This window comes from Choloepus didactylus, chromosome 22, assembly GCF_015220235.1.
Source record: "Choloepus didactylus isolate mChoDid1 chromosome 22, mChoDid1.pri, whole genome shotgun sequence".
NCBI lineage: Eukaryota > Metazoa > Chordata > Mammalia > Pilosa > Megalonychidae > Choloepus > Choloepus didactylus.
The window spans coordinates 12155870-12183650 of NC_051328.1; the positions used below are offsets into that span (position 1 = coordinate 12155870).

General features: G+C 49.6%; 1 protein-coding gene across 10 annotated transcripts in view; it reads left to right on the forward strand.

The window, feature by feature from the left end:
* NLRC5 (NLR family CARD domain containing 5) overlaps window positions 1-27781 on the forward strand; it is a 110217-nt gene that overhangs the window by 31285 nt on the left and 51151 nt on the right. For 4 of the 10 annotated variants that reach the window (XM_037816406.1, XM_037816404.1, XM_037816396.1 and 1 more), the window contains exons 2-18: window positions 5103-5220; window positions 8329-8635; window positions 10174-10233; window positions 12143-12223; window positions 13440-15099; window positions 16087-16170; window positions 16300-16383; window positions 17821-17904; window positions 18040-18129; window positions 18766-18825; window positions 20262-20327; window positions 20823-20906; window positions 22765-22848; window positions 24260-24349; window positions 26059-26127; window positions 26741-26809; window positions 27493-27585. In XM_037816406.1, the coding sequence (XP_037672334.1) occupies window positions 8341-8635; window positions 10174-10233; window positions 12143-12223; window positions 13440-15099; window positions 16087-16170; window positions 16300-16383; window positions 17821-17904; window positions 18040-18129; window positions 18766-18825; window positions 20262-20327; window positions 20823-20906; window positions 22765-22848; window positions 24260-24349; window positions 26059-26127; window positions 26741-26809; window positions 27493-27585 (3053 nt within the window). In that variant the 5' untranslated portion in view covers window positions 5103-5220; window positions 8329-8340. Of the gene's footprint in view, window positions 1-32; window positions 84-5102; window positions 5221-8328; window positions 8636-10173; window positions 10239-12142; window positions 12224-13439; window positions 15100-16086; window positions 16171-16299; window positions 16384-17820; window positions 17905-18039; window positions 18130-18765; window positions 18826-20261; window positions 20328-20822; window positions 20907-22764; window positions 22849-24259; window positions 24350-26058; window positions 26128-26740; window positions 26810-27492; window positions 27586-27781 lie in introns of those variants that run through there. The other 6 variants (XM_037816397.1, XM_037816400.1, XM_037816399.1 and 3 more) reach the window with 6 other exon arrangements.

A 27781-nucleotide genomic window follows, 5' to 3' on the forward strand; every position in this document is an offset into this window, starting at 1 on the left:
AAAAATTGATTGTGGTGATGAATGCACAACTATATGATGAAACTGTGAACAACTGATTGTACACTTTGGAAGGTGATGTTATGGTATGTGAATATATCTCAATAAAATTGCATAAAATACATTAGTTTATATTGCATTATTTTTAAAAACTTTTTATTGTAGGAGTAAATATACAACTCCAAATTTCTCATTTTAACCACCTTCAAGGGTACCATTAGGTAGTATTGATTACATTACAATATTGTGCTGCCATCACTGATACCCATTGTCCTAACTTTTTCATCACCTCAAACACAAACTCTGTACCCATTAAGCAAAATTTCCCTCTGCCTGCCCCACCCACTCCCAGCCCCTAGTAACCTGTAAATTACCATCTGTCTCTATGAAGATTGCTTCTTCTAGGTATTTCATATAGGTGAGATCATACAATATTCATGTTTTGTGTGTCTGGCTTATTTCACTCCACTTGATGTCTTCAAGGTTCATCCATGTTGTAGCATGTATTAGAATTTCAGTCCTTTTCATAGCTGAATAATATTCCATTGTGTGTATATACTACATTTAGTTTATCCATTCATCTGTTAATGGACACTTGGATTGCTTTTGACTTTTGGCTATTACGAGTAATGCTGCTGCCTGCCCGGAGAGTGGGGGATGGGGGGTGGTAACCGCCACTGGTAGAGAGCAGTTTAATGGAATTTACTGTAATTTACCCCAGCCTCTTCCTCCTGCTCTTTTCTGGAAGCTGTATAGTGTTCTACTGGACTCCAAATTTTTGAAATAGTTGATTCATACAGTTCCCGCCTGTTTAATAGTTGTTTTGGTGGAGGGACTTAATCCTGGAGCTTCCTCCTCTGCCATCTTTCCACAATTCACTGTGTATTTTAATACCATGTATTTCTCTCCATCTTCTCTCTGAATACCATTGTTTAAATAGTAAGTTGTAGGTGAGTTTGAAGCTAATTGGACTGTACTCCATTGCTCTGGTCATTTTTTAAATTTTTAATCCAGTACCATAGAATTTTAGTGATGGCCTCTTAATCGTATGATTTATTATGTTTGGAAGCCTCTCCATTATTGCAGGTCCTTCCCAACAAGTGGTTTTGATATAATTGCCTTTAATTTTTCTTTTAATATAAATTTAACTTAAAATGTTTTATTATGAAATATTTAAAGCATACAAATACTTGCAATATCTGCCCTTTTTTTTCTTAAATGACTGTTACAATGTATCAACTTCCCTAAACTATGCTGTTGCAATATCAGTGGTATTGCCTTGAACATACATATTCACTTAGAGGCTTTTGTTTCCTTTACATAAGTAGCCTCAAGTAGATTGTAGTCTATTTGTTCGTGCTCCTCTTCATTTCTTCCCTTAGAATTTGACAATTTTGTTTAAAATAAATATCACTAGTAAGCTGTGAGACATGCAACTAGGTGAATGGATCTCGAGGACAGCATTTTGAATGAAGTACACTAGAAATGAAAAGACAGACATTATAATGCCTCACTAATATGGACTAACTATAATGTGTAAACTCTGAGAATTGAATCTTAGAGCACAGCTTTTCAGGGGAATGCTTATTGTAATGGTCCCTAGAGTGTAAGCTTTTACAGCAGTCACATCTATTCCTGAGTTGTAATGGTTATCTCTAAACTCTGAGATGCTGAGCTCTTTGTGTATAACCTGGTCGGTCCCTGGAACTTTGGGTAACTGTGTGACACCTGAAACTCAGAGCTAGAGCTTGGTAGCTATGAATGTCAGTATTACCTCATATAGCAACTGTTAAAAAAGCTGAAAAAGAGTTCAAACCTCAAAGATATGAATGAAGCATATCTGGTTAGGACTAAGGCAAATCAGACCAAAGGGTAAAGGACGATATTAATTGTGTTTTAAAACTTCAACTTCTTTGTGAGACCAAGGGAAGAGATGTTTATTTAGTGCAGGATCTATATTTTCTGTAGCACACTGTATAATTTAACTTGTATGGTCAGTTTAGTCAAACACCATAATTACATGGAACTTTGAATAGGAAGTGAGATCTGGTAGGTTTGTACAGGTTAGTGTGAAATTCCAATACATCCCCAAGTAATTTGGGCAGAGAATGAGGATATATTTCCAGGGACCCCTGGGGAACTGGGGAAGAATGCAGAAATGTTGTACTTCCCCACCTGGGTTGTTACTGGTGTTCTTGCAGATGTTGAGGACTAACAGTTTGGTAGGATGAGCCCTCGATCTTGGGGCATGCCCTTGTGAAGCTTGTTGCTGCAAAGGAGAGGCTGAGCCTATTTATAATTGTGCCCATAGAGTCTCCCCCAGAGAGCCTCTTTGTTGCTCAGATGTGGCCTCTCTCTCTAAGCCCACATGGCAGGTTAACTCACTGCCCTCCCCACTACGTGGGACTTGACTCCCAGGGGTGTAAATCTCCCTGGCAATGTAGGACATGATTCCTGGGAATGGGTCTGGACTTGGCATAACAGGATTGAGAAAATCTTGTTGACCAAAAGGGGAAAGTGAAATGAAACAAAGTCTCAGTGGCTGAGAGATTTCAAATGGAGTCGAGAGGTCACTCTGAAGGTCATTGTTATGTGCTATATGGCTATACCTCTTTAGTTTTTAGTGTATTGGAACAGCTAGAAGGAAATTGAAGACAATTGCATAACTATGTAGCTTACAGGATGTGACTGTGTGATTGTGAAAACCTCATGGCTCACACTCCCTTTGTCCAGTGTGTAGACAGAGAAGTAGAAAAATGGGGACAAAAACTAAATGAAAAGTACGGTAGGGTGGGGGGGGATGGAATGTTTTGGGTGTTCTTTTTTACTTTTATTTTTATTTTTTTGGAGTAAGAAAAATGTTCAAAAGTTGACTCTGGTGATAAATGCACAACAGTATGATGGTACTGTGAATAGTTGATCGTATACTGTGGATGGTTGTAGGGTATGTGAATATATCTCAAAAAAATTGTATTATAAATAAATAAATAATTATTAGGACCCCAGTACCTTTTCAACAAGATTTTTTTTCCCCTCTTATCTTGTATGATGTAACTATAGTACTTATTTCTATCTCATTAGGGTGTGCTGTATTTATGTGATTTATCTAAAATCCTGGAGCTTTGTAGTTACCTTCCTTAAACTTCATAGATATATAATCAGTGCACACTAATCTTTTCTCCTCTCTTTCTTTCTTCCATGGACTTTTTAACCATCTTTTATCTTGTCCACCCCATATTGGTAAGGCAAGTGTCTCTCAAATTGTGTTATGTAGGAACTGTACCTGGGCATCTTTTTATTGTGTTACTTCTAAAGTTGCACTCATTGCCTCTGGGCTTCCTCATTATGAATAATGTTTACTCTTTTTTTTTTTTTTGAGAAGAAATAATTTCTTTTTATTGAGGCAAAATTCACTTAACATAAAATTTACCATTTTAACTATTTAAAAGTGTATAATTCAGTGACTTCCAGCACATTCTCAATGTTATACAACCATCACTATCTAATTACAGAATATTTTTATATCCCATAAAGGAACCCCACACCCATCAAGCAGTCACACCCCATCACCCCCCATTCCCCAGCCCCTGACAACTACTAATCTGCTTTAAGTGACTGTGGATTTGCCATTTCCGGACAGGTCACATAAATGGAATCCCACAATGTGTGGCCTCTTGTAGCTAGTTTCTTTCATATAACATGATGGTTTCAAGGTACCAAGTTGTAGCATGCATCAGAAAATCATTCTTACTTATGGAAGAATAATATCTCTTTGTATGGATATGCCACATTTTGTTTATCCTTTCATTAGTTAATGGACATCTTGGTTGTTTCCACTCTCTGGCTATTGTGAAAATTGCTGCTATAAATATTTGTGCCCAACTTTGTTTAAATTCTCTTGGGTATTTATTTCAGATTGGAATCTCTTAGTCATGGTGTATAATAACCCTTTTAACATGCCGCTGGACTGAGTTTCATGGCATTTTGTTAAGGATTTTTGAATGTGTTCTTTTTAGGGTCACTGATCTGTAATTGTCCTTTCTGGTGCTGTTGTTGGTTTTAGGGTAATATGGGCCTTTTTAGAACAAATTAGGAAGCATACCCTTCTCTATTTTTTCAGCAGAGTTAGAGAAAGACTGAAGTTTTTTATGACAGATTCACCAGCGAAGCCATCAGGTCCTCTACCCTTTTGTTATTGGAAGGATCTGATTATCTGTTATAGATCTATTCAGATTTCCTAATTCTTCCTGAGTCAGTTTTAGCAGTTTGTTTCCAGGACTTTATCCCTTTCCTCTGGGTTATCTAATTTGATGGCATAAAATTGTTCATAGTACTCTCTTATATTCCTTTTTTTATGAAGCAAAAGCAATGCTCAGGGAAATCTGTAATTATGCCTACATTAAAGAAGAACGATCTCAAATCTATAAGCTGACCTTCCAGCTTGATGAACTAGAAAAGAAGAGCAAATCCAAAGCCAGCAGAAGGAAGGAAATAAAGTTTAGAGTGGAGATAAGTGAAATAGGAAAACAGAAATCCATGAAACTAAAAATTGGTTCTTTGAAAAGATCAAGAAAATTGGCAAATTTTAGCTGGACTGACCAAGAACAAAAGAACACCCAAATTTCTAAAATCAGCAATAAAGTAGGAGCATTACTACTGACATCGATAGGAAATATGTTTACTCTTGATTATTTAAAATATACTTTATAATGTGTTCCGAAAGATTTCCTTTGTGGAATTTTATTGGGAAAGGAAGTTGGCATCTGTGGTGAGGGTTATTCTACTTTAATCTGAAGTGCCGTAATGAATCAGCTAGAGGTAAAGGACACATTCAGGCCATTGCAAGGTGAATATCCTTGCTGGGGGGGAGAGGGGCATCCTCTGCGTCAGGTGTGGTGGGGGTGTCACGAGGGAGGTGGGCTGCGCAAAGTCCAGGAACAAAAATGCTGTTGTTGGGGAAGAACAGTATCTGTGGAGGAAGGAGAGGGGTTTGTTTCTGGGTGGAATATACTCGCAGGTATATTCAGGAGGCTGGAGGCTTCTTTATAGCCTTCCTCTTGGACCTTGGAATAGTGGGGAGAGCTCCCTGTCTCCTCTCTCCTCAGAGGCTTGCACTATGGAAACAACCTGCAAATCCAGCTCAGGATGCAAGACTCAGCCCAGGCGCCAGTGAGCCCCGCTCATTGGGGGCCCTAGAACATCTATCATGAACCAGGAAACCAGGTAAGTGATCTTCTCCCATCCTCACCTCCTCTCTTTCCCTCCCATCTACTCCTTCACCCCTACCACCTACTTCCCAAACCACCCCCTACCCAGATCCATCTCATGCAACAACAAACCTGCTTTTGGCCGCCATTCAGCATGAGAATGAAAATCATGGCACATAGTGAATCAGGAAGGGTCTTGAGAAAGCAACGAATCCCTTCATTTTATAGATGGTGTGACCGAGGCCCAGACAGGGAAGGGATTTTTGCAAGGTTGTACTATGAGGGTGCCAGCTAGGAGAGGCTGGATTATGCTGCAGTAACAACCAACCTCCAGAGTCTCAGTGGCTTACAACCACAAGGTCCATTTCCTGCTCTTGCTTCTTATCTACTGTGAGTCAACTGGCAGCTCTATTCCCCTAATCCTGTCTCCTAGACCCAGGATGAGGGAGCACGATCTGGAATACTGCTGGTCACTGTGGTGGAGGAAGAGAGAACATAGTGAATAACACGTTAGCTCTTAAAACTTTCTGCACAAATGTGATATGTGCCATTTTTGAGCTTATTTCATTGAGCGAAGCAAGTTATGTGACCAAGGGCCTAGAAGGAGGAGAAACAGAATATCTCTTAAAAGCCCTAATGCCAATGTTCTAGTTTGCTAATGCTGCTGGAATGCAAAACACCGGAGATGGATTGGCTTTTATAAAGGGGGTTTATTTGGTTACACAGTCACAGTCTTAAGGCCATAAAGTGTCCAAGGTAACACATCAGCAATCAGTTACCTTCACTGGAGGATGGCCAGTGGCATCTGGAAAACCTCTGTTAGCTAGGAAGGCAGGTGTCTGGTGTCTGCTCCAAGTTCTGGTTTCAAAATAGCTTTCTCCCAGGACGTTCCTCTCTAGGCCGCAGCTCCTCTTCAAAAGGTAGGTTGCTCTTGGGGCAGTTGTCCTTTCTTAGCTTCTCTGGAGCAAGAGTCTGCTTTCAATAGCTGTCTTCAAACTGTCTCTCAACTGTAGCTTCTGTGTGTTCTTCAAAGTGTCCCTCTTGGCTGTAGCAAGCTCGTTCCTTCTGTCTGAGCTTATGTAGTGCTCTAGTAAACTAATCAAGGCCCATGCTGAATGGGCGGGGCCACACCTCCATGGAAACTATCCAATCAGAGTCATCACCCACAATTGGGTGGGGCGCATCTCCATGGAAACACTCAAAGAATTACAATCTAACACTGATAGATCTGCCCACACAAGATTACATCAAAGATAATGGCATTTGGGGGGATGTAATACATTCAGACTGGCACAGCCAACCACAGAGAATTAGTAACAGGTCTGGGACAGAAACCCTAGTCTCCTGACTCTGGGGCTGAGGTTCTTTCTGCTCCAATCCTCTGTCTCCAAGGCTGTTTCCTACACAAATGTCTATGACTTACAATGATGGAATGTGGTTTTACTCCCAAGGGGGATAGAACACAATTGGTGGAAGCACGAGCAGTAAGAGCCTGGCTGGAGGAGAAATGTGATGTTTACTGGCCTGGGAGACAGGAAATCTCAGTTCTGATCCTGGCTCTGCCGTGGACTTGCTGTATGACCTTTGGGCACACACCTTACGCTCCCTGGGCCTCAGTCTTTCCATGTGTTCAGTGGGGATGTTGGCCCCTGCAGACCCCAGAAGATCAAGGTTGTGAGCATGTTTCATGAATTCGGAAGCTCTGTGCCTGAGCATGGCACTGTTGCTTTTAGTCCAGGCGCAGAGGGATGACCACAGGGCTGGGGGCACATGCCCAGGAGGCCTCTGCCATGGGCCAAGGGGAGCGGCTGTGGTCTGAGCCCCAGGACCCACTGTCCTCTGCCCTGGCCTCTGGGCATTGGCAAGGCTGGTTCCTGGGTGGGTGTCCACTGTTTTCAGCATTAAAAGTGGAGGCTCTGGGCTTAGAGGATTAGAGGATTAAATGAGATATATATATATAGCACATCAAATGATGCCTGACACATGGTGAGTGCTTTCTAAGTGTTTGCTATTATTATTGAAGGAATAGTACCAGAAAGTACACTTGGAAATGTTACAGTATGCTCCGCTGTATGAAACATCTTTTAGTGAACTGATTCCCAATTGTTGGACATTTACATTGCTTCCAATTTTTAACTATTACAAATAATATTGCAATGAATGTCTTTGTTGTTAAAATATTTTTGTATATCCAGAATTATTTCATAAGGTTAGAGTCGTAGAAATAGAATTGCTGAATCAAAGGGATTGTCCATTTTTTAGGCTTTTTCTATGTAAGTGCCCCTTGCCCTCTATTTCTATTCCCACCAGCTGGCTGCTTAAGAATTCCATTTTAGAAAGGGAAGAAACTGCTTAGAGAGAAATTTTATTAGCTAGGATTAGATTTCAGTGAAACAGAAAGCCCTAAACAGCAGTGGTTTAAACAATATAGAAGTGCCTTTCCCTCTCATGATACAGAAATCCAAAGGCGGAGTCCAGGGCTGGTGGGCAGCTTTGCCTTCCGCCTTCTTCAGCACCAGCTTCTGCCTCCAGGGCCCAGGGTGGTTGGCATCACACTGACACTCCAGCCATCAAGAAGAAGCAAAGAAGGCCATGCAACACTTCATACACATCCCAGTGGCCAAACTTCATTACATGACTACATCTAACCGCAAGGGAGGCTGGGAAATGTAGTCTTTATTCTGGATGACCAGGGAATAGTCAGAGGTTGAAGTACTAAGGAAAAAGGAGAGAACAGATTTGGGAACAACTGGTCCCCTCTGCCGTGAGAGCAGTGCAAATGGGTCTATGGGAGCAAGGATGAATAAGATATCCTCAGGGGACCATAAAGACTGCACTAGATCATTCCAGAAGGTCAGGGCACAGGTGCTGATAAGGTGGGGATGCAAAAGAAGTAGACTAATATCTGAGGCAGGTCCCTAAGTGGAGGCATTGAGGTTCCATGAAGAGGCTACTTATCTGCCTATTTTCTGCCCCTCACATGTGGCAGTTGGTTCCTGACGGTCCCCTTGTCTGCCTCCCAGCTGACCTGACCCCCAGCTTACCTGCTCCCCAGCTCACCTGGCTGCCCAGTCCTCTCCCAACTCACCTGACCCCAGCTCTCCCTCCTACCCTGTCCCCGCAGGGCCGGCTCCTCATGGACCCCGTTAGTGTCCAGCTGGGCACCACGAACCTGTGGGGCTGGCTCGTGAGGCTGCTCAGCAGTGACCCAGAATGGCTGAGTGGCAAGGTGAAGTTCTTCCTCCCCAACATGGACCCAAGCTCCGGGGACGAGGCCTCGGACCCGGCACAGAGAGTCACCCTACAACTCACCAAGCTCTACGCCCAAGGTCTGGCCACCTGGCAGGCGTTCATCCACTGTGTGTGCATGGAGCAGGACGTGCCGCTGGACCTGGAGGTGCTGCTGCTGAGCACCTGGGGCCATGGAGACGGTAAGGGTGGGCACCAGGGGCCCAGAGCAGTCAGCCAGCCAGCCCTCAGGCCATGGGGAGCCCTAGGAGGGGCAGGAACCCTCCTGAGTCCCAGGGAGAGGGTCTGGCTGAGCCAGGAATGGAATTCTATGTTTCCTGGCACTCCCCAGAGCACGTTCCCTAATGCCACGCAGTCAGCTGGGGGCCTGGAGGACCCTCCTTCCACCCGGACCCACTCCGGTTGCTCAGATGGCAGGAGGCCGGGAGAGCAAGGAGCAGGTGACGTCCTCCAGCCAGAAAACGTCAAATAGCCCCCAGTGCCCAAGAGGCTTCTTTTTGTTTGTTTTGCTTTGTTTGTGTTTTAAGATGCAATTTTATTGTGTATGTTCATATACCATATAATTCATCCAAAGGATACAATCAATGGGTTACAGTATCATCTCAATCAATTTTAGAATATTTTCATTACTCCAAAAAGAAAAAGAAAACCCAAAACTTCCCATTCCCCTTACCCCACCACCACCCCTGTAATATTGGCCCCTGGCATTGGTGTGGTATATTTGTTACTGTTGATGAAAGAATATTAAAATATTACTATTAACAATAGTCCATAGTTTGCAATAGGTACCTATTTTCCCATATACTTCTCTATTATTAACTCCTTGTAATCATGTCTTACATTAGTTCTAGTTCATGAAAGTTCATGAACTACTTCATTTAGTTCTAGTTCATAAAAATATTTTTTAATATTTTTACCATTAATCACAGTCATCATCCACCACAAGATTCACTGTTTTACAGTCCCCTGTTATAACTTCTAGGTTTCCTTCTGGTGACGTACATGACATTCACGACATACACAACTTCTCCTTTCCATCACATTCACCCACAGTTCAGCACTGTTAACTTTTCTTACAAAAACATGCTGCCATCACCTCTATCCTTTTCCAAACATTTAAATTCAACCTAGTTAAAAATTCTGCACATACTAAGCCACCTCTCCCGCTCTCTAGAAGAGGCTTCTTTTTGCAGTGTGGTCAGAAACAGTCACTGAGAGAGCCCTCTGACCTCTGCTAAGGGGTGGGCAGGTTTAGCTCCATTCAGTTCAGTGGGCATTTGTAAGGCGTCTTCTGTTTGCACCCCACTGTGGGATCACACGGGACCTCCATGTGCTTGGAGAGAAAGTAAGAACAGGCTCAAGGTGTGGGAAATGCAGGGACACACCCACACGTGTGCATGCACGTGCATACACACATGCGTACATGTCCATAAACATGCGTGCACAAACATGCACACATGCATAAATGCGTGCACCTGTGTAAATGTAACACAGCTTGCACACACATGCATATGCACGCACAATTTTGCCCTCCACTGCCTCCAAGGTTCATCACCAGCTTTCCCCTCCCCTGATAACTGCGTGTTAACGGTTACCTCCATTTCTCCCTGGCTGGGTACTCATCCTGTGGGTTGAGCCCTGAGCCACACCACAGGCCAGAGCTGTTCCTGGAGCCGCCCACCATGTCCCCATGGCACACGATAGTCTCTCTCTCTTCCAGGGTTCCCCAGCAAGCTTGGAACCGGTGAGGACAGCCAACCTGAATCTCAGCTGCACCCTGGTGAGGTCTGGGACTGGGGGGCCACAGGGTGGCGGGCATGCTGAGTCCCCACCTCAAACTGGGAGGAGGGTGGTCAAGCCATTTCCCATGAGCAGCCTCCCTGTGCCCCTGCCCATTTGCACATGCCCCACTCCCCTCTCCCTGGCTGGTGACCTGCTCCTCCCCAATACCACCCCCCACCACTGTGTCTTTCAAGGCTTTGGTCTATCCTGGTGCCCATTCCCAGGGGTCCGATCTGGGGCCTTCCAGGAGGGTCTGAGTCATCAGCCCTCAGCACCACCAGAATCCCATGTGGGTTCACTTGGGAGAGCTCTTCTCGCTTCCCTGTCCCCGAGTTCAGGGCTTGTGCCCCCAGCCCCACGGAGTCAGCCTTCTCCTCAGGAAGCTTCTGGCCAACCCCTACCCACCTGGACACCTAGGGCCTGATGCCAGCCCGCTGACTGCTGTCCACCTTCCGGAGCCACGGACCACCTTGCTGAAGCGTGGACCACTCTCTTTATTTCCCAGAACCTTTATTTCTTTAGAATCATTGGCTCTTATTTTTATTGTGGTAAAACATACATATCCTAAAATCTGCCATTTTAACCCTTTTAAGTGTGCAATTCAGTGGAATTAATTACATTCACAATGTTGTGCTGTTATCACTGGTATCTCATTCCAGAACTTTCTCGTCACCCCAAAACAGACACTCTGTACCCATTAAGTAGTCATTCCCCGCTCCCCCAGCCCCTGGCAACCTCTAATCTACCTTCTGTCTATAAATTTGCTTATTCTGGACATTTCATATAAGTGGAATCATAATATTTATCCTTTAGTGCCTGGCTTTTCACTTCCCACGATGCCTTCAAAGTCCCTCTAGGTTGTTGCATTATCAGAACTTCGTTCCTTTTTATGGCTGAGTTGTATTCCACAGCATGGCTACACCACATTTTGTTTTTCCATTCATCTGTTGATGGACTAGAAGTACTGGTCTTTTAATTATAGCTGTACATGGCAGCAGCATCAACAGGCTTTGTCAGACAACATCCACCTCATAATTCCAGCTCCCCAACAAATCCAAATGGTGTGTCCTGGTCCCTTCTGGCCCTTATCAGTGAGCTGACCTAATTCTCTCTCCCATGACTGTGGTCAGGCCTGGTGGGTATTTGGCCAGTGAGTCCCTGGAAAGCAGAGCTTGTTAAAATATTGAAATACTCTCCAACTGATTCCAGCCCCTCCCCAGGATCCCCGGCCTCCCTGCCATCCAGCAACTAAGAAGTTAATATCTGGCAGGGCCAGGAGCCCGGGACCTTGCTCTGGGGTCTGTACTGATGGATCACTGGTGCCTGGCTGTAGGTGTATCCTGCTTTACTTCTTAAAATTCTGCCAGAAATCCTTTCCTTCCCTCCTCCCCTCCTCTCACTTTCCCCTTGCTTCTTGTTTTCCTTTTCCCTTTCTTCCTTTTCCAACCTCTTCCAGAAAGCTATTGAAATGACTCTTGAAAATCCATGCAACAAGACAAAAACTCATGAAAACATTAAGGGAAGTGGAGGAAATGTGGGCAGTGAGAAATAAGGCTGGTAAAACGCACCGGCCTGGGGGGCAGTGACTGGCCTGGCCAGGCCCTTTGGAAGCTTCGCCTTCGCAATCAGTGGTCTCCTCGGCAGAGCTTGCCCCTTCCTTGGTGGAGCCAGCCATTTAGTGCTTGGTGGGGTGTTTCTGAGGCTGCTGACTGCGGGCCCAGCTCCTTGCCTCCTGGACTAGGAGAACCCCAGGCCCAGACACTGCAAACAGAAGCTGGCGCTGATGCAGCCTCTGCCGTCTGCCTGCCGTCTTTCTGTCCCTGAGGGCGGGTGCACTTGCCCACCTGCCCCCAGTGGTGCCCAGGGCCCCGACCTCACCTCCCTGCCCCTTCCTTTTCTCTTTCCAGGCCTCAAGCGGCCTCATCAGAGCTGCGGAGCCTCACCCCTCAGGAAGCAGGGCAGGAAGCAGCAGCAAGGTGGATACCAAGGTGGGGAGGGGGCTGGACCATGGGGACTGGATTGTCTTGGAGCCAGTACACAGATCCTGGGCCCTGCCCCATGCTGACAAGCCTCTAGGGACCCAGTGACTCTTTTCTTCTGAGCTTCCAGGAAAGAAGGACTGGAGATCCTGGTGGGCAGATGAAAGGGCTGGGTCTGGCAGGAAGCTCCCTCTCCCAGCATCAGGCCATAAGGGGGCTTCTCCAGAGAGCTCTCAGCTGAAGGACCCAGCAGCTTGCATTCTCATCACCCAGATCCTTCATACCCCCCTGTCCTCTGGATTGAGGGAGCCCCAGGGAGGGGATTAGCATGGCCTCAGGCCTGGGCCCTCATTGGCCAGGTTGTGGGGTGTGGTGAGTGCTGAGGGTGCCTGGGAGAATTCCCCCAAGGCAGAGGCCCTAGGGGCCCATGGGGAGATGTAGGGTTGACACCGAGGGCTGGCCAGGCCAGGGGAAGTAGAGGAAACAGAAGTTCTCTCTTTCTTCACCAGTTGCCCCACCAGCTGGGAAACACCCTTTCCCCACCCCTACCCCACCCGTCATGGGCATAGCTGGAGGATTCACAGGTGGTCAGTCGATTCCCATCTATACGAAACAAGCCATGACCTCAGGCCCCCAGAATGTCCCCCAACAGAGGCCCCAGTCTTTCACCCGGGCCACCCACCACCTCCCAATGACCCAACAATTAGAGGTCAGTGCCAGGCACTGCAGAGGCCCTGCGGGTCTGCTCTGCCCCGGCAGTTCTGACTGATCAGCACCTGTGCCTACAGGTTCTTAGTGCTCTCCAATGTCCACCCCAGGGCTTCGCAGAGTGGAAATGCTGGGAAGGGTCACTGGTCAGCTATCATAATAAAAGATTGTTCTGATAAGATGTTGCAAAGAAAATGCCCCCATCTCACCTGCCACCCCCACTGAAGGCTTTACAGCCCTTACATCCGTTGCAAAACAAATTGAGCCATGATTCACACTTCTCCCTTCACGCTGCCCTGTTGGAAAGGCTGGCAGAGCCTGTGCCTTTGATGACCAGCCGGGGCTCTGCAGAACCAATTCCTCCTGGGCACTTGGGGGACACAAGAGCCCTCGCTGTGCTCTTCCCCCAGCCCCATACATACCTAGCCGGGGCTAAAGGCACCCAGCAGCCCAGTACTGGGGTGAAGGATGTGGGGTGAGACCTCCTGCCCTCATGCCATCTCCCTGACCCCTGCAGAGTTGGCTGCGAAGTACCTGCGGCAACTGAGGAAGTCTGCCCAGCAGCGCTATGGCGGTGGGCCTCCCGGGCCAGGGCAGCCCCCCTCCTTCCACCAGGCCTATGTCCCCCCGATCCTGCAGAGGTGCCGAGCCACAGCACCCTTGGACACTCAGGAGGAAATCATGACGGGGGACCCCAAGGCAGAAGATGGCACTGACGTGAGCATCCGGGACCTCTTCAACACGAGGGCCAGCAAGGGTCCGAGGGTGACCATGCTTCTGGGGAAGGCGGGCATGGGCAAGACCACCCTAGCGCACCGGCTCTGCCAGAAGTGGGCTGACGGCCAGCTGGACCACTTCCAGGCCCTGTTCTTATTTGAATTCCGCCAGCTCAACCTGATCACAAGTGCCCTGACGCTGCCCCAGCTCCTCTTTGATTTCTACCTGAGCCCTGAGTCAGGCCCCGACGTCGTCTTCCAGTATCTGGAGGGGAACGCAGACCGTGTCCTGCTTATCTTTGATGGGCTGGATGAGGCCCTCCAACCCTGTTCCAGTGGGGACACCCCAGGGTCAGCCTTCACCCTCTTCTCCGGCCTCTGCAGTGGGACCCTCCTGCCCGGCTGCTGGGTGATGGCCACCTCCCGCCCAGGGAAGCTGCCCACCTGCCTGCCCACAGAGGCAGCCACGTTCCACATGTGGGGCTTTGACAGGCCACGGGTAGAGGAGTACGTGGGCCGCTTCTTCAGCGACCATCCATGGCAAGAGGCGGCCCTGGCAGAGCTGCGGGCTGACGGGCATCTCCAGAGCATGTGTGCAGTGCCAGCCCTGTGCCAAGTCACCTGCCTCTGCCTCCGCCATCTGCTCCCTGGCCACTCCCCGGGCCAGTCTGCAGCCCTGCTGCCCACCGTCACGCAGCTCTACATACAGATGGTCCTCGCCCTTAGCTCTGATGGGGCCCTGCAAGCCCCGTCCTTGCTGGGCCTCGGAGAGGTGGCCCTGATGGGCCTGGAGACGGGAAAGGCCATCTTCTATGCAGGAGACATCCCTCCAGCCCTGATGGCCTTCGGGGCTGCCCACAGCTTGCTGACCTCCTTCTGCATCTGCACAGGCCCTGGGCACCAGGAGACTGGCTATGCCTTTGCCCACCTCAGCCTGCAGGAGTTCTTTGCTGCCCTGAAGCTGGTGACCAGCTCCGAAGTGCACAAAGAGGCACTTGCCCGCCATGTCACCCTTAATTCCCACTGGGTGCTGCGGACCAAGGCTAAGCTGGGCCTCCTAGACCACCTGCCCACGTTCCTGGCAGGCCTGGCGTCCTGCCCCTGCCTCCCCTTCCTCAGCCACCTGGCCCAGCAGGATGAGGCCTGGGTGGGCAGCAGGCAGGCGGCCATCGTACAGGCATTGAGGAAGTTGGCTGCCCGCAAGCTCACAGCGCCCAAGCTTGTGGCTCTGTGGCACTGTGTAGGGGAGACCCAGGAGCCAGGGCTGGCCCACCTCGCTGCCCAAAGCCTCCCCTACCAACTTCCTTTCCACAATTTCCCGCTGACCTATGCCAACCTGGCTGCCCTGGCCAACATCCTGAGGCACAGGGACACCCCCATCCACCTGGATTTTGAGGGCTGCCCCCTGGATCCCCACTGCCCCGAGGCCCTGGCAGGCTGCAGGCAGATAGAGAACCTCAGGTGAGAGGGAGGGGCCAGGGAGGCCTGGGATGGAGCAGACACCCGCTGGGGGAGACGGGGTTAGAATCTTCGCTATGGGAACAGAAAAGTCCCTTGTGTCCACCTTAGCCTCGTGATCGAATGGGGAGGAGCTCCGCCTGCGCCGGGCCCTCTGGGATCCTGTGGGATCCTCTCACTGGTTTCTGAACTCTCGATCACTCTGTTGGCTGTGGCTGCAGCCTGCGATCCAGGATGGGCTGACAGAGGCCGCCTGGCTTTGGGAAGCTTATTTAACTTTCCTCAGTCTGAGAGTTGCTTCATCTCTCAAACGAAGCCATGAAATTTCCTAACTCTTTGGGTTGTGGTGAGGATGAGATGAGACGGGGCATGAAAAACACTTCTTGGTGCAGCCTTGATAGATGTATTAGTTAGGGTGAAGGCCAGGCTGCAGGACCTAGAAACCCCCAAGAGACTGTTTCTTAACAAACTCATGGCAGAGCCCAGAGGTGTGTGGTCCAGGCCAGTGGGAGGGCTCAGCTCCCAGTGGTCATGCAGGGACCCAGGTCCCTTCCTTCATTGCTTCATCATCCCCGTGGGCATCTGGACCAAAGCTGGGCCATGGGCATGTCCGTACTCTGGCTCAGGGGAAGGGAAAGAGAGAGCATGGAGGAGGCTCATCCTGTGTGGCTGAGTGCAGACCTGGAGGAAGGACTTGTCACTTCCACTCACACTCCATTGGTGAGAGCTTAGTCTCCACCACACTGAGCCATGAGGGAGGTGGGAAACGTCATCTCTGGCTGGGAAACCATAGCTCTATTTCTAGGGGTGAAATGGAGAATGGATTTCAGTGGACAATTAGCAACCTCTGCCATAATATTATTTATCATCACTGCCATGACCACTACCACAGCAAGTAATAGGAATACTTTATTAAGCCCCATCTTTTGGAGGATGGGGTGGGTGACAACCTCTGAGCCCTGCCCAGTGCTGATCCTCTTTCTGTGGCAGCTTTAAGAGCAGGAAGTGCAGGGATGCCTTCGCAGAAGCCCTCTCCAGGAGCTTGCCGACAATGGGGAGCCTGCAGAAGCTGGGGTGAGCCTGGGCTTGGAACTGAGAGATGCCTGGCACTCTGCTCCCTCTCCCCAGCCCGACTCAGGGCATGTTCTGGGCCTTTCCCCTTTCTCCATCCCCATTCTTGCCCATCATCTTTGCTCACCCTAGGTTAACAGGAAGTAAAATCACCAGCCAAGGCATCAACCACCTGGTTCAGGCCCTGCCCCTCTGCCCACGGCTGGAAGAGATCAGGTGAGTGCCACCAGGAGGGCTCCCAGTGGGGACAGGAGTCACTGCCCAGGCCCCAGGGCCCCCTTTGGGCCTGGGCTGGGCCCTGCATATTCCATGAGAGTCTGGACAGTAGTTTTTCAATGAGACCTGGAGAGGGGAGGTATCTGTCCAAACACTGAATGGGGCTGAATCCAAACTCAAGCCTCCAAAGACCCCAGGACAGTGCTTCTCTCATCTAATGTTTCAAGGCATCTGAGGCTCCCTTCCATCCTTCTGTGACCCTGAGAGAAGGGATGGCAGGGTGTAGGGGGATGTCAGCACTGTGAGTACACATAAATGCATGAAACACACCTATCTTCACATCTGCGGACACACGTACACACTTGCACAGAAGCACACACTTGTTTCTTCAAAAATGGGCACATGTGCAGCATACAGAGGCATGCACACTTAGATCCATAAGCACATTTAGATAAAGGCATACCTAACACAGGTGGCAGAGATACACAAATATAACTCTGCCTTGGGTCTGGGACTGAGCGCCATGGTGGTCTTGCCCATGCCCGCCTTCCCCAGGAGCATAGTCACCCTCAGACCCTTGTTGGCCCTCGTGTTGAAGAGGTTCCAGATGCTCGCATCAGTGCCATCTTTTGCCTTGGGGTCCCCTGTCATGATTTCCTCCTGAGTGTCCAGGGGTTCTGTGGCTTGGCACCTCTGCAGGATTGTGGGGATGTAGGCCTGGTGGAAGGATGGGGGCTGCCCTGGCCTGGGGAGCACTACTTGTTGAGTGAAGCATGAGCTGGGCCACCCCCTCCACCCCCTCCATCCCCTTGGCTGGGCAACTTTGTGCAGTGATCACTCTGGTCAGGACAAAGGGCTGGAAATACTGAACTTGTTTTGATACTTACTTTTTTTTCCTGATTATTGAGTGACCTTGAGCTTTTCTGCCATCACCCAATTGTTGCTCCCAACACCCACACACCCCTAAGCTCATCTGTCCCTCCAGCCAGAGACCCAGATGGGGCTGGACTATGTGCCCCCTGTGACAGGGGAGGTCAGCAAGGAGTGAGCTTGGCCTGAGGCTCTGGGCCAGTCAGGTCTCCAGCATCCCAGTCTAGACTCTGCCCCCCATCTGGGGACACAGAATCCCTGATGAACTCGGACCTCTGGCACATCCCAGGTGTAATCCCTGGAAGCCATCACGAGGCCATCACAATCAGTCATCTGGATCCCATGGGCCACCCGGCAGAAACTAAATAGAACTAGAAGTGAAGGCAGCAGAGAGCCTCTCCTCTTAGCTGCTGTGTCTGCTGGATGCCAGGGAGCAGGTCACCAACACTTTCTGGGTTCCTGTCTTGTGTCTGCTACATGAGGGTGGCCATGCCTGTCACCTGCCAACTGGGGCTTCCAGATGCCCAAGCCCCAGGGCTGAGGGACTGGGTCTCGGTCTCCCTGCAGTTTGCAGAACAACCAGCTTAAGGACCAGGAGGTGCTGAACATCGTGGAGGTACTCCCTTGTCTGTCACGGCTCCGGAAGCTTGAGTAAGTGGCCTCTGCACCCTCCCAGCCCAGCTCTGCTTTGGGCCGAATCACACAACCCCTTGCAGAGCATGGAAGGTCTGGGCCCTGTGGGTTGGATGGAGGATTGTTCCTGACACCTTTGCTACAATCCTGCAGCCTGAGCCACAACAGCGTTTCCGTGTCGACCCTACTCTGCTTGGCAAAGGTGGCAGTCACATGCCCTTCCGTCAGGGTGCTGCAGGCCAGGTGAGCTGAAGTTGTGGAATTCCGGCCTTCAGGGTCTGGCAATGAGGGGAGGGTTGGTGAGGGCAGAAGCAGGGGTGGGGTGGGGGTGGGGCTTGTCTGCAAGATCTACGGTGCAAGTCTGAGTCAGTTTTACTCTCAAGTATATCTCCAGAACTTAGGTCAGGCTGGCACTAGTAAATAAAGAGGGAATAAATGGATGGATGGAAGGATGGAAAGATGGATGGATTGAATAAAGGAATGGAATTATCAAATCTGTGAAGCATACGCTTAGCGGAAGGATTGAGTAGCCTTGCCGCTCTCCGTGGTGCTGAACCAACTTGGCCTGTTTGGACACAGTTTATTAGGTGTCGTGCCTCCTAATCCTAAAACACTCGAAACTCCCATAAAAATATGGCATTCCTAATTGTTCTTCTCTTTCTTGTAAAAAAAAAAAAGTTTTCCTGAATTTTTAAAACATCCTTACAGGATTCATCAGAGAATGATATAGTTGTGATTTTACAAATTGCCATTTCTGTTTCTCAGTTAACTACAAAATCCGTTTTCTCTGGATGTTTGGGGTAGGAGGGGGCGTGCAGGTGGGGGCGGTGCACTGGTTGCCAGGCCATGGGTTTTGTGACTCCGTGTCTGATCCTGCAGGCAGGCGGAACTCATCTTCCTTCTCTCTCCGCCCACAGAGGCAGCCGCAGAGCTTCTAAGGTAAGAAGCCAGGGCAAGGGAGGGTCTGGATCCAACCCGAATGCGACTTGGGCTCAGGAAGCTGGAGGCGGGAGTGGGGGGCGACCAAGAGAGCCAAGGAGAGAGCTGGAATGTGGGGGTTCTCCCTGCCACCACTGCTCTATGGAATGAATTACTCCTCAGGCTTGACAAAGAACTTTAACTTCCTGTAGTGTACCTGGACTCCATCTAGCCACGAAGTTTCAGCATCCCCAGAAGTCTCCGCATGACTCGGACCCTCAGGGAGGGCATGAAGAGACTGTTAGTTAGCCTGGCATCGCTGTTTGGTGAAAATTCTGGGAATACTTCCAGCCCAAAACAGAGCAATTATGGTACCTGCATCACAGGGTCGTTCTGAGAATTAAATGGGTTAATGTATTTAAAGTGCTTAGAGCACTGCTTGCATGCAGCTGGCACTCAAGTGCTGACTGTTCCAGCTGGACTGGCCTCCAGGTTCTCACCTTGGCAAGTCCCAGATGGGCAAAGAAAGGAAAGCCTCCCTTCCCAGATTGAATATTCTGACTGTGCGTCTCCATGCCCCTTCCTGTGTAAGACTCAGAGAAAGATGATATTGTATGTCCTTGAGCAAGCCCTTTTCCTGCTCTAAGCCTCAACTTCCTTACCCTTACAATGACCTTGTAGGGCTGATTTTCCTTTCCCCTCTGTCTAGAGCTGTGCCATCCAATATGGTAGCCACTAGCCATATGTGGCTATTTAATTTAAATTAGGTAAAATTAATTAAAATGAAAAATTCAGTTCTTCAGTCACATTAGCCAAATGTCATGTACTCAGTGGCTAAAGGCTCCCATAGTGGATGGCACAAATGTAGAACATTTCCATCATCCAGACAAAAGTCTATGAAGATAGGCTCATAATGTCCAAAGTTCCTTGCAGACCCCAAACCTCCCTTGGGCTGGTGGGAGAGAGTCTGGGGGTGCCACAGCTTCCCATAACCTAGATCCACATATGGCTCATGCTTCCTGCTTTCTGACCCACAGATGGCACTTCTAAAAATAGTAACCATTGCATCATGCACAACAGCAAATTCTTTTTACTAAGTTTCAACTTTTTGCCTTTGCTGGGTGTTGACCATCCATCATCTCATTCAATCCTTCAACACGCTATGCCTTAGATATTGCCATCCCATTTTAGAGAGAGGGAAATGGAAGCACAGAGGGCTGGATGACTTCCCCAAGGCTCCACAGCTATCCATAGTAGAGACAGAATTGAATAACGTTTCCATTTAACCTCAGAACTTTTGCTCCTGCTGCTTCGAGCATCCTCCAACAACTGTAATAGTTACTCATTCTGTGGGTCATGCTGCAGGGTCTTCAGCCCTTAGAAGCCAAGGGAAGAGGCTTGATCCATCAGGCCCTGGACTCCTGAACCCAGGCCAATGTTTGGTTTGTTCTTGGCAGAGCCCCAGACCTACAGGGAAATACCATCCAGAATGAAGAAGCTCTCACCAGAAGCCTGACACTCAGGTATCTAGTGGTGTCCATTGCCTTAAGGACAGAATACGATGTTTGGGGTAAGGGTCCCTTCCCAGAGTAGGGATAGCAGGGGCAGGGAAGACAAAGGAGAAAGCAGAAATGGGGCAGGACAAGGATATGAATAACCCATCCTGCCTTGGATAAGGAACATCCTTCACAACAACAGCAGTAATAATAGCTGGTACCAATGGTCCCTTGTTATGTGATGCTAAATGTTTTGTATGTATTACCCCACTGAAATCCTTTTGAAAGCCCTGTAGAGTACACATTGTTATTTCCATATGATAAGAGGAAGAAACAGAGGGCCAGGCAGGTTAGGTGCCTTGCCAAGATCACCCAGCTACTAAGAGATGAAGCCAGGACTAGACCCTGGGTCTGTCTGCCTCTGACTCCCGCAGCTCCCACACCTGCAGCAGTGCTCAGAGCTAGAGGGGGCATGGTGCAAATTTTTGCCCTGAGCCCCTTTGTCCCTCACCACCACCCCAGGTTCCAGAAGTGTGAGCTCCAGGTCCATGATGCAGAGGTGCTCGCAACCCTGCTCCAGGAAGGCCCCCACCTGGAAGAAGTGGAGTGAGTGCATGCGCAGCCCTGGGGAGGGTCGGGGTGGGGGGAAGGGGGAAGAGCAAGCAGAGTAGGTAGGACTTCACTTTGGGTTGGTGGGGGGGTGGGGGCATGCTGCCTCATTAGGAATTGGGGGGAGTCAGGTAATCATAACAGCTACCATTAATGGAGCACTTGCCATGCCAAGGGCTAGGGGCTTTTACAAACATTTAATCCTCACAATCCTATGACGTAAGTGCTGTAAACATCCACATTTCATAAAGAAGAAAATGAAGCCACAACAAGGTAAATTTTCTCAAGACCTCCCAAGTAGGAAGAGGCCAGGACAGGGTTCAAGTCCACACAGTCTGGTTCCTGGCCGTGAGAACCACTGCTGCCTCTGATCGCACCATACTTGGGTCTGTTCTCTAACGCACAGCCCCTCAGGGCCCCCTGCCCCTCTCTCTCCCGGAGTCAAGTGGGGTAAGCTGCTCTGGGTTGGGGAAATTCCCATTATGCCCAGCTGCTGGGCGTGGCCTGCAAGAGGGGGGCTTGGGGGCTTGGTGTCATGTCACTGGCAGGGATCCCCACCCTGACGTCCCCAGGAAATCTTCAAATGAGAGTGAAGGTGGGGTGATGGGAATGTCATAGTGCATTTCAAGGTGACGTGGTCCAAGCCCAGGATGAGAGGGAGGAGGTGAGGGCCACCTTGGTAACCAAATCTTGAGCCTGGACCTTGTCCCATTGGGAGAACTAAGAGAGAATTAGAGGGTGGTTTGTGCCAAACTCACATACTTCCACCCACCTTGCCACCACTGAGCCCGCCCCTCCCGCAGTGCTCTCCCCCACAGTAACTGCCCATCGCCCACCTGGTTACATAGCCCGGGCACCTGGGAGTCATCCTCTCAGCAACCCTGCAGTCAATCCCAGGTCCACTTACTTCCTGAGTAGCTCTCAGAAAAAAAAAATAAATAAAAATCCTCTTTTTTCCCTCCCCTGTCTCATCTACCACCTAATCCCAACCACTCTCATCCCTCACCTGGATGATCCCATCCTCTTCCTCACTGATTACCCTGCTTCTACCCCATCCCCCTCCATCTGTCAGATAGTGAACTTCCCCAACAGAAAATCTGATCAGGTTTCACTGCTGCCAGCTCCGGTCACTTAGAATTCATCCAGTGACTTCCCACTGCTCAGGATAAAGCTCAAATCCTAAAAACCTGGTGTGGTCCAGAACCCTGCCTCAATTTCTCCAGCCCATCCAACCCTGTCCTTCCACTCAGGCCTGGATTCAGCCACACTGGCCCCCTTTCAGTCCTCAAATATGCTATGCCACAGGGCTTCGAATGAGCTGTTCCTGCTGCCAGGAACGCCCTTCCCCCATCTGTCCTTACCTCTACCTTTTGAACTCATTTTATCTCTTCTAGTCAATAGGTCAAACATCACAAAAGCTTTCTCTGGGCTCTAGATTAGGTTAGATGCTCCCATAATGCACGACCTTAGCCCCCTGTGCATTTCCATCACGCCTGTATACAGGAAGCAATTATGTAGGTTGTGGCATAAGGAAACAGTTGAGGGTGGGACCTTGAAGTCAGGCTGCCTGGGCTCAAATTCCAGGTCCACCACTGAGCAAGTGTCTTAACTAGTCTGTGCCTCAGTTTACTCACCAGTAAGATAAGGAAAAAATGTCAGCTCTATGTCATAGGGTTCTTGTGAGGATAAAATGTGCTGATAAATGTACAAGAAACTAGGAGAGTGCCAGGCATGTAGTGAGCAGTCTCTCAACACCAGTTATCATTAAGGTTCATTGTGGGAGTGATGGGCATTGGGGGCAGGGCGGGTTGGGTGGGGACCAGCCCTGGCAGCTCAGCAGGCCTCTCTGTCTCAGCCTTTCAGGGAACCAGTTAGGAGACGAAGGCTGTCAACGGATGGCCAGGACTGCAGCCCAGCTGCACATCTCTAGGAAGCTGGAGTGAGTCTTCCAGCCCACTGACGGGTAACAGGGAGGGCCCAGGAGAGCCCCAACCAGGCCCTGCCACCCCTGGTCCCCGTGCTCACAGTCACCAGAGATAATGCCGCTTCACCAGCCACTTCTGCTCTCTTCCAACTGCAGCAAAGTTGGCCCATGCCTTGTCTTTGCTTCTGGCATGAGCCACTGTTAAGTTGCAGTTATTAAAACCCCTTGCACCTGTAGATCCTTCGGTGGCATTCACTGTAACCATTGGCTTACATTCCAGTCCTTCTTCAGAACAGCCCTGGGGTTGGATGGGGTGTTCTCCTAGGGCAGCAATGTGGTATCAGGGTGGATGTGTGCTGGGGTGTTGGCTTGGGATGTTGGGGTGGGGAAGTGCTGTGTTCAGGAGGGGTGTTTAGCATTGGGGTGGAGGAGTGGTGGTTGGGGTGGTGGGATGGAAGGGAGGGGTACTGAGCTTTAGGGTGAGCTGGGGTGCCGCACGGTGTTGGTGGAGGTGAGACTTGGGTAGGGTGTGTTGGGTTCGTAGGATCAGGTGTGGGTTAGGGTGGCGTTGTGCTGATATTAGGTTAAATTTAAATCCTTAGTAGGTTTGTGACCCTGGAAAAGTAATTTAACTTCTCTGGAACTCAGTTTGCTCATTTATAAAATGGGATTGGATGAGCCCTGGTTTAGTTTCCCAGCTGCTGTATATAATATAATGGGTTGGCTTAATAACAGGAATTTATTAGCTCACGGTTTTAGAGGCTGAAAGGCTTGCTTCCTCCCAGGGTCATTTTCTAATGGCTAGCTGACAATCTTTGGGGTTCCCTGGCATTGCACGTGGCAGCATCTTCTTTCTCTTCCTTTTTCTGTTGGCTTCCAGCTTCTGGCTGCTCCCTGGGACTTCTCTCTGTGTCCGATTTTCTTTGCTTATAAGAACCTCAGCCGTATTGGACTAAGGCCCACCCTCATTCAGCCCGGGCACACCTTAACTAGTTACATCCTCAAAGGTCCTATTTGCAAATGGGGCTGCACCCACAGAACCAGGGCTTGGAATCTGAACATGCCTTTTGTGGGGGGCATGATTCAATCCCCAACAAGCCCATATATGTACAAAGCCCTTAGTACAGGGCCTGGCAGTCAGCACTCAGGAAATGGTGGCTATTTTACAGACGAGAAAACTGAGGTTCAGAGAGGTTAAAAACAGTGAGTGAGCTCTTATCACTCAAACCAGAGAACATTATTCTCTTTGATGGGGTAGGTTCACCCATCTCTTGGCTCACTCACATGGACCAGGATCCTTTGAGAGCCCCTGATTAGGGACCCAGGGCTTCCCAATAGTCACCTCCAGCAAGCTGCTGGGCCATGAGGTGGGGCTGGAGATGTCTGGGGCTGGGGGCCCGGGTCACATCCCTGTCCCTCTCTGCAGCCTCAGCGACAATGGGCTCACCGAGGCTGGGGTGTGCTGTGTGCTGAGTGCAGCGAGCCTGAGCCGCACGCTGGCAGAACTGCACGTCAGGTAGGAGCTCCCACTGGGCACCCTGCCCCCATGGCCACCCACTGCCACCCGCTGCCCAGGCCCCTGGGCTCTCCCATCATTCTCTTGACTGTCCTTGGAATTCTTTCTGGCCCAGGCTTTTGAGGGGCTGTAGCAGATGCCGCTGGCACCCACCCAGCTCCCCTTACCCCTATCCTGGCTACTGCAGCCATCGTGGCTAATAGCTGACACCTCCTCTGAAGAATTTTCATTGGCTGATAGGAGCCCAGAGATGCCTGGGAGGTTGAACCTCCCTGCACCCTCCACCATGGGAGGCTGGGGCTGATGCAGAGGGCGCAATGTCCAGCCCCCTTGCTTCAGTGGGATGAACGTTGCGGTGCCCTTCACACCCCAGAACTCCCTGTGGGATCAGGCCGAGGCCCTGCCCTGTTCTGATTTCCTCACTCCCTAACCGGCTTCTCCCAGGAGGAGTCCCTTGATACATCATTTGCACAAGAGGGAACCCGACCTAAGACAGGTTTCTATAAGGGTCGGAATTCAGCATGGTGAGCGGAGGACAGGTGCTAATTAAAGCCCACAACTTAGGTGGTCCCTGCTTTAAGCACCCCTCTAGCGAGGCAGGGCAACCGGGAGGTAGATTACGGGACCTTGATTCACAATTTATATGAAGATTCAATAAAGGGAATGGTAGTGCATTCCAGATGATGCTCCGTTCACTTCTTGGAATTTACACCAAGGAAATCACCATGATTGTGCAAACAGTTAGCTGCAGGGAGGTCCACATCTGTGTTGATTATAATAGGAAAAAAATGAAAAGAACTTAAATGTGTAAAGTAGGATGCTTAGTTGCCTTCGGAGAGAGGAACTCAGTGGAACAATGAAAAATGATGACATAGATGCAGTTTTAATATGAAGGGACATCTAGGCTCTATTAAATAAACACAAAGATCATAATTCAGAGTTTCTATAATAAAGCTTCTTAAACATATGCAAAGGTCAGGAGAATGGTATAATGCTCCCACCAACAATTATCAACATTTTGCTCACCTTTGCTCATCTATCCCTTGAAAAAATAATTTTTAAAAGAGAATCTCTACTATAATCCCATTTTTGTAAGAAAAAAACTTAATTGCATTAAAAACCCAAAGACTTGAAAGACCCACTCCCAAATGTTAACATTGGTCGTTGATACGTGGAAGGGATTATGGGTGATGATTTTTCTCTATTTTCTTTCTGCTTCCCTATATTTCCTAAGTTTCCCGCAGGGAACAAGTATGAATTTTTTAAAGAGAAAAAAATATATATAACATTGAATTTATAAAAGCGAGATTCGGAATGCCCTGTTGTAACTGCATCACGTGGACTCTCAGGGCCTGCCTCAGTGGCAGTGACCTCAGTCTGCCGGGGCGTGTACCCACAGCTGCGAGGACTCAGGTGCAAGAGCAAAACGGGTCAAGGGAGGGAGGTTTCCGTCTGAGGCCCAAACCCTAGAGAAGGCAGAAGTTAAGTTTGCCTTCAAGGATTTGCCAGGAAATGAGGACTGCTCAGGCTGCAGATATGTTTGCAAAAGTGTTAGAAAGACTTCAGGCCCTGGAAAGCTGAGAAGAAAGTTAGAGGAAGTGCTAATAGCTGGGGGCAGGGGGTGGCACCTTACAGGTCCCTCTGAGTCAGAGTTTAAAAATGACACCAACAAAGACTCTCACCTCCTCACCCCTCTCTTCTCTCTGCAGCCTGCTGCACAGAACCGTGGTCCTCACATTTGCACAGGAGCTGGAGAAGCAGGAGGGGACCCAGAAGAGGTTGGACCCTGACATCTGAGCCCCACCCTCGGCCATGGCCATCCCCTTCCCAGTCTCAGAGTAGGGCAGTGCCAGTCAGCTGCCAGGGAGACCTTGGCAAATTCAAACAGCAGCAGGAAGCAAGCAGGGGATGCAGCCCTAAATGGAAAGATAGGCTGACTCTGTTTCCTGAGTGGTACCTGAAGAGGATTACCCTTTGGGGGTGGTCACCTCCTCCAGGGTGCTTTCCTGGATTGCTGCAGCCCAGCACCTGGGCAGAGGCTCAGCGCTTTACTCCTCGATGTCCATCCATAGTCTGTTCTGTAGAGTCTGAACTATTAACAGCTTGATTAGAGCTGGGGCTGACATCTCTGAAGACACTGATGGTGATGGTGACATTGATGATAACAGCAGCCTGTGTTAATTGAGCACTTACTGGGCCCCAAGCACCAGGCTAAGGCAATTCACTTAGATAGTCCCAGTGAGAGGTTAGGTGATTTGTCCAAAGTCACAAGCCAGGAAGCCAAACTGGAACCGAATTTAGAGATTGAATGGTGGAAGGAGAGGCTGAGGAAGGACTCTGGAGACATTGGAGGAGGTGTTTGCTGAGCCTGGCCTTGGTGTGTCCCTCCAGGGCTGCCTTTCTTGACAGCCTCGTGCCTCAGATGCCCTCTGAGCTGCCTCGGAGTTCCAGAACAATAAGGTAGAGTGATTGTCTCCAGGCTCCATATGTGGTTCCAGCCTCCAGGCCCTTCCTTTGCTCAAAGCCACTCCCCAGGCCCCAAGCCCCAAATGCTCCCTGGAGTTGGCCATAACCTGCTGTGTCCAGGAGTTGTGACTTCCCTGCCCAACCCACCCCAGATAGGGCTCACGGGCAGCACCCTCGGTCACCACGCCTTCCCCAGCCCCGAGGGCCCCATGCCCCTCAGCTCTCTGGGCCTCCTCAGATGGGGGGCTGTGGGACCTTCAGGGGGACTGGCTGGGAGTTTCTGCACCTTCTTTCCTGACCCTGGGGCCTATGCCTGGGCTAGGCTCAGCCCCGCAGGGCTCCCCAGAGTTCTTCTTGCCTTCTCGCCTGTTCTGTGTCTGTCTGAATCTCTCTCCTTCTCTGTCTGTCTCTCTCTGTGCTTGGGGTCTGTCCTCCTCTAGTACTGTCTCTCCATGTCTGTCCTTCTTGGTCTCCCTTCTTCTCTGTCTTTGACTCTCTCTGATTCTTATCTGCCCACATGTGACATCTTATGTCTGTGGTGTGCATTGGTCCCCCTTTGTCTCTTTGTCTGTCTGTCTGGGTGCCAGATGCAATCAGTCCCTCTCCAGCAAGCTTTGCTCTCTGGGCCTGTGGCTGGGGTGGCGGGACCTGCAAGGCTGTGGTTCTGCCCCCCACAGGCTGACACACTGCGGTTTCCAAGCCAAGCACCTAGAGCAGCTCTGCAAGGCGCTGGGAGGAAGCTGTCACCTTGGTCAGCTCGGTCACCTCGAGTGAGTGGCTGCCCTGGGAAGGTGGGTGGGAGGGCGGATTGGAGTTGGTGAGGGTTGGTGTGCTATGATTTTCTTTTTTTAAGATTTGGGTCATTGGTTCTTTCCTGTGTGGAGGTAGGAGAGAATCTGGTGATTGTTGCAACTTTCAAAATACATGTGCCCTCACATTTGAAACCCTCTGAAGCCCACTCCTGAC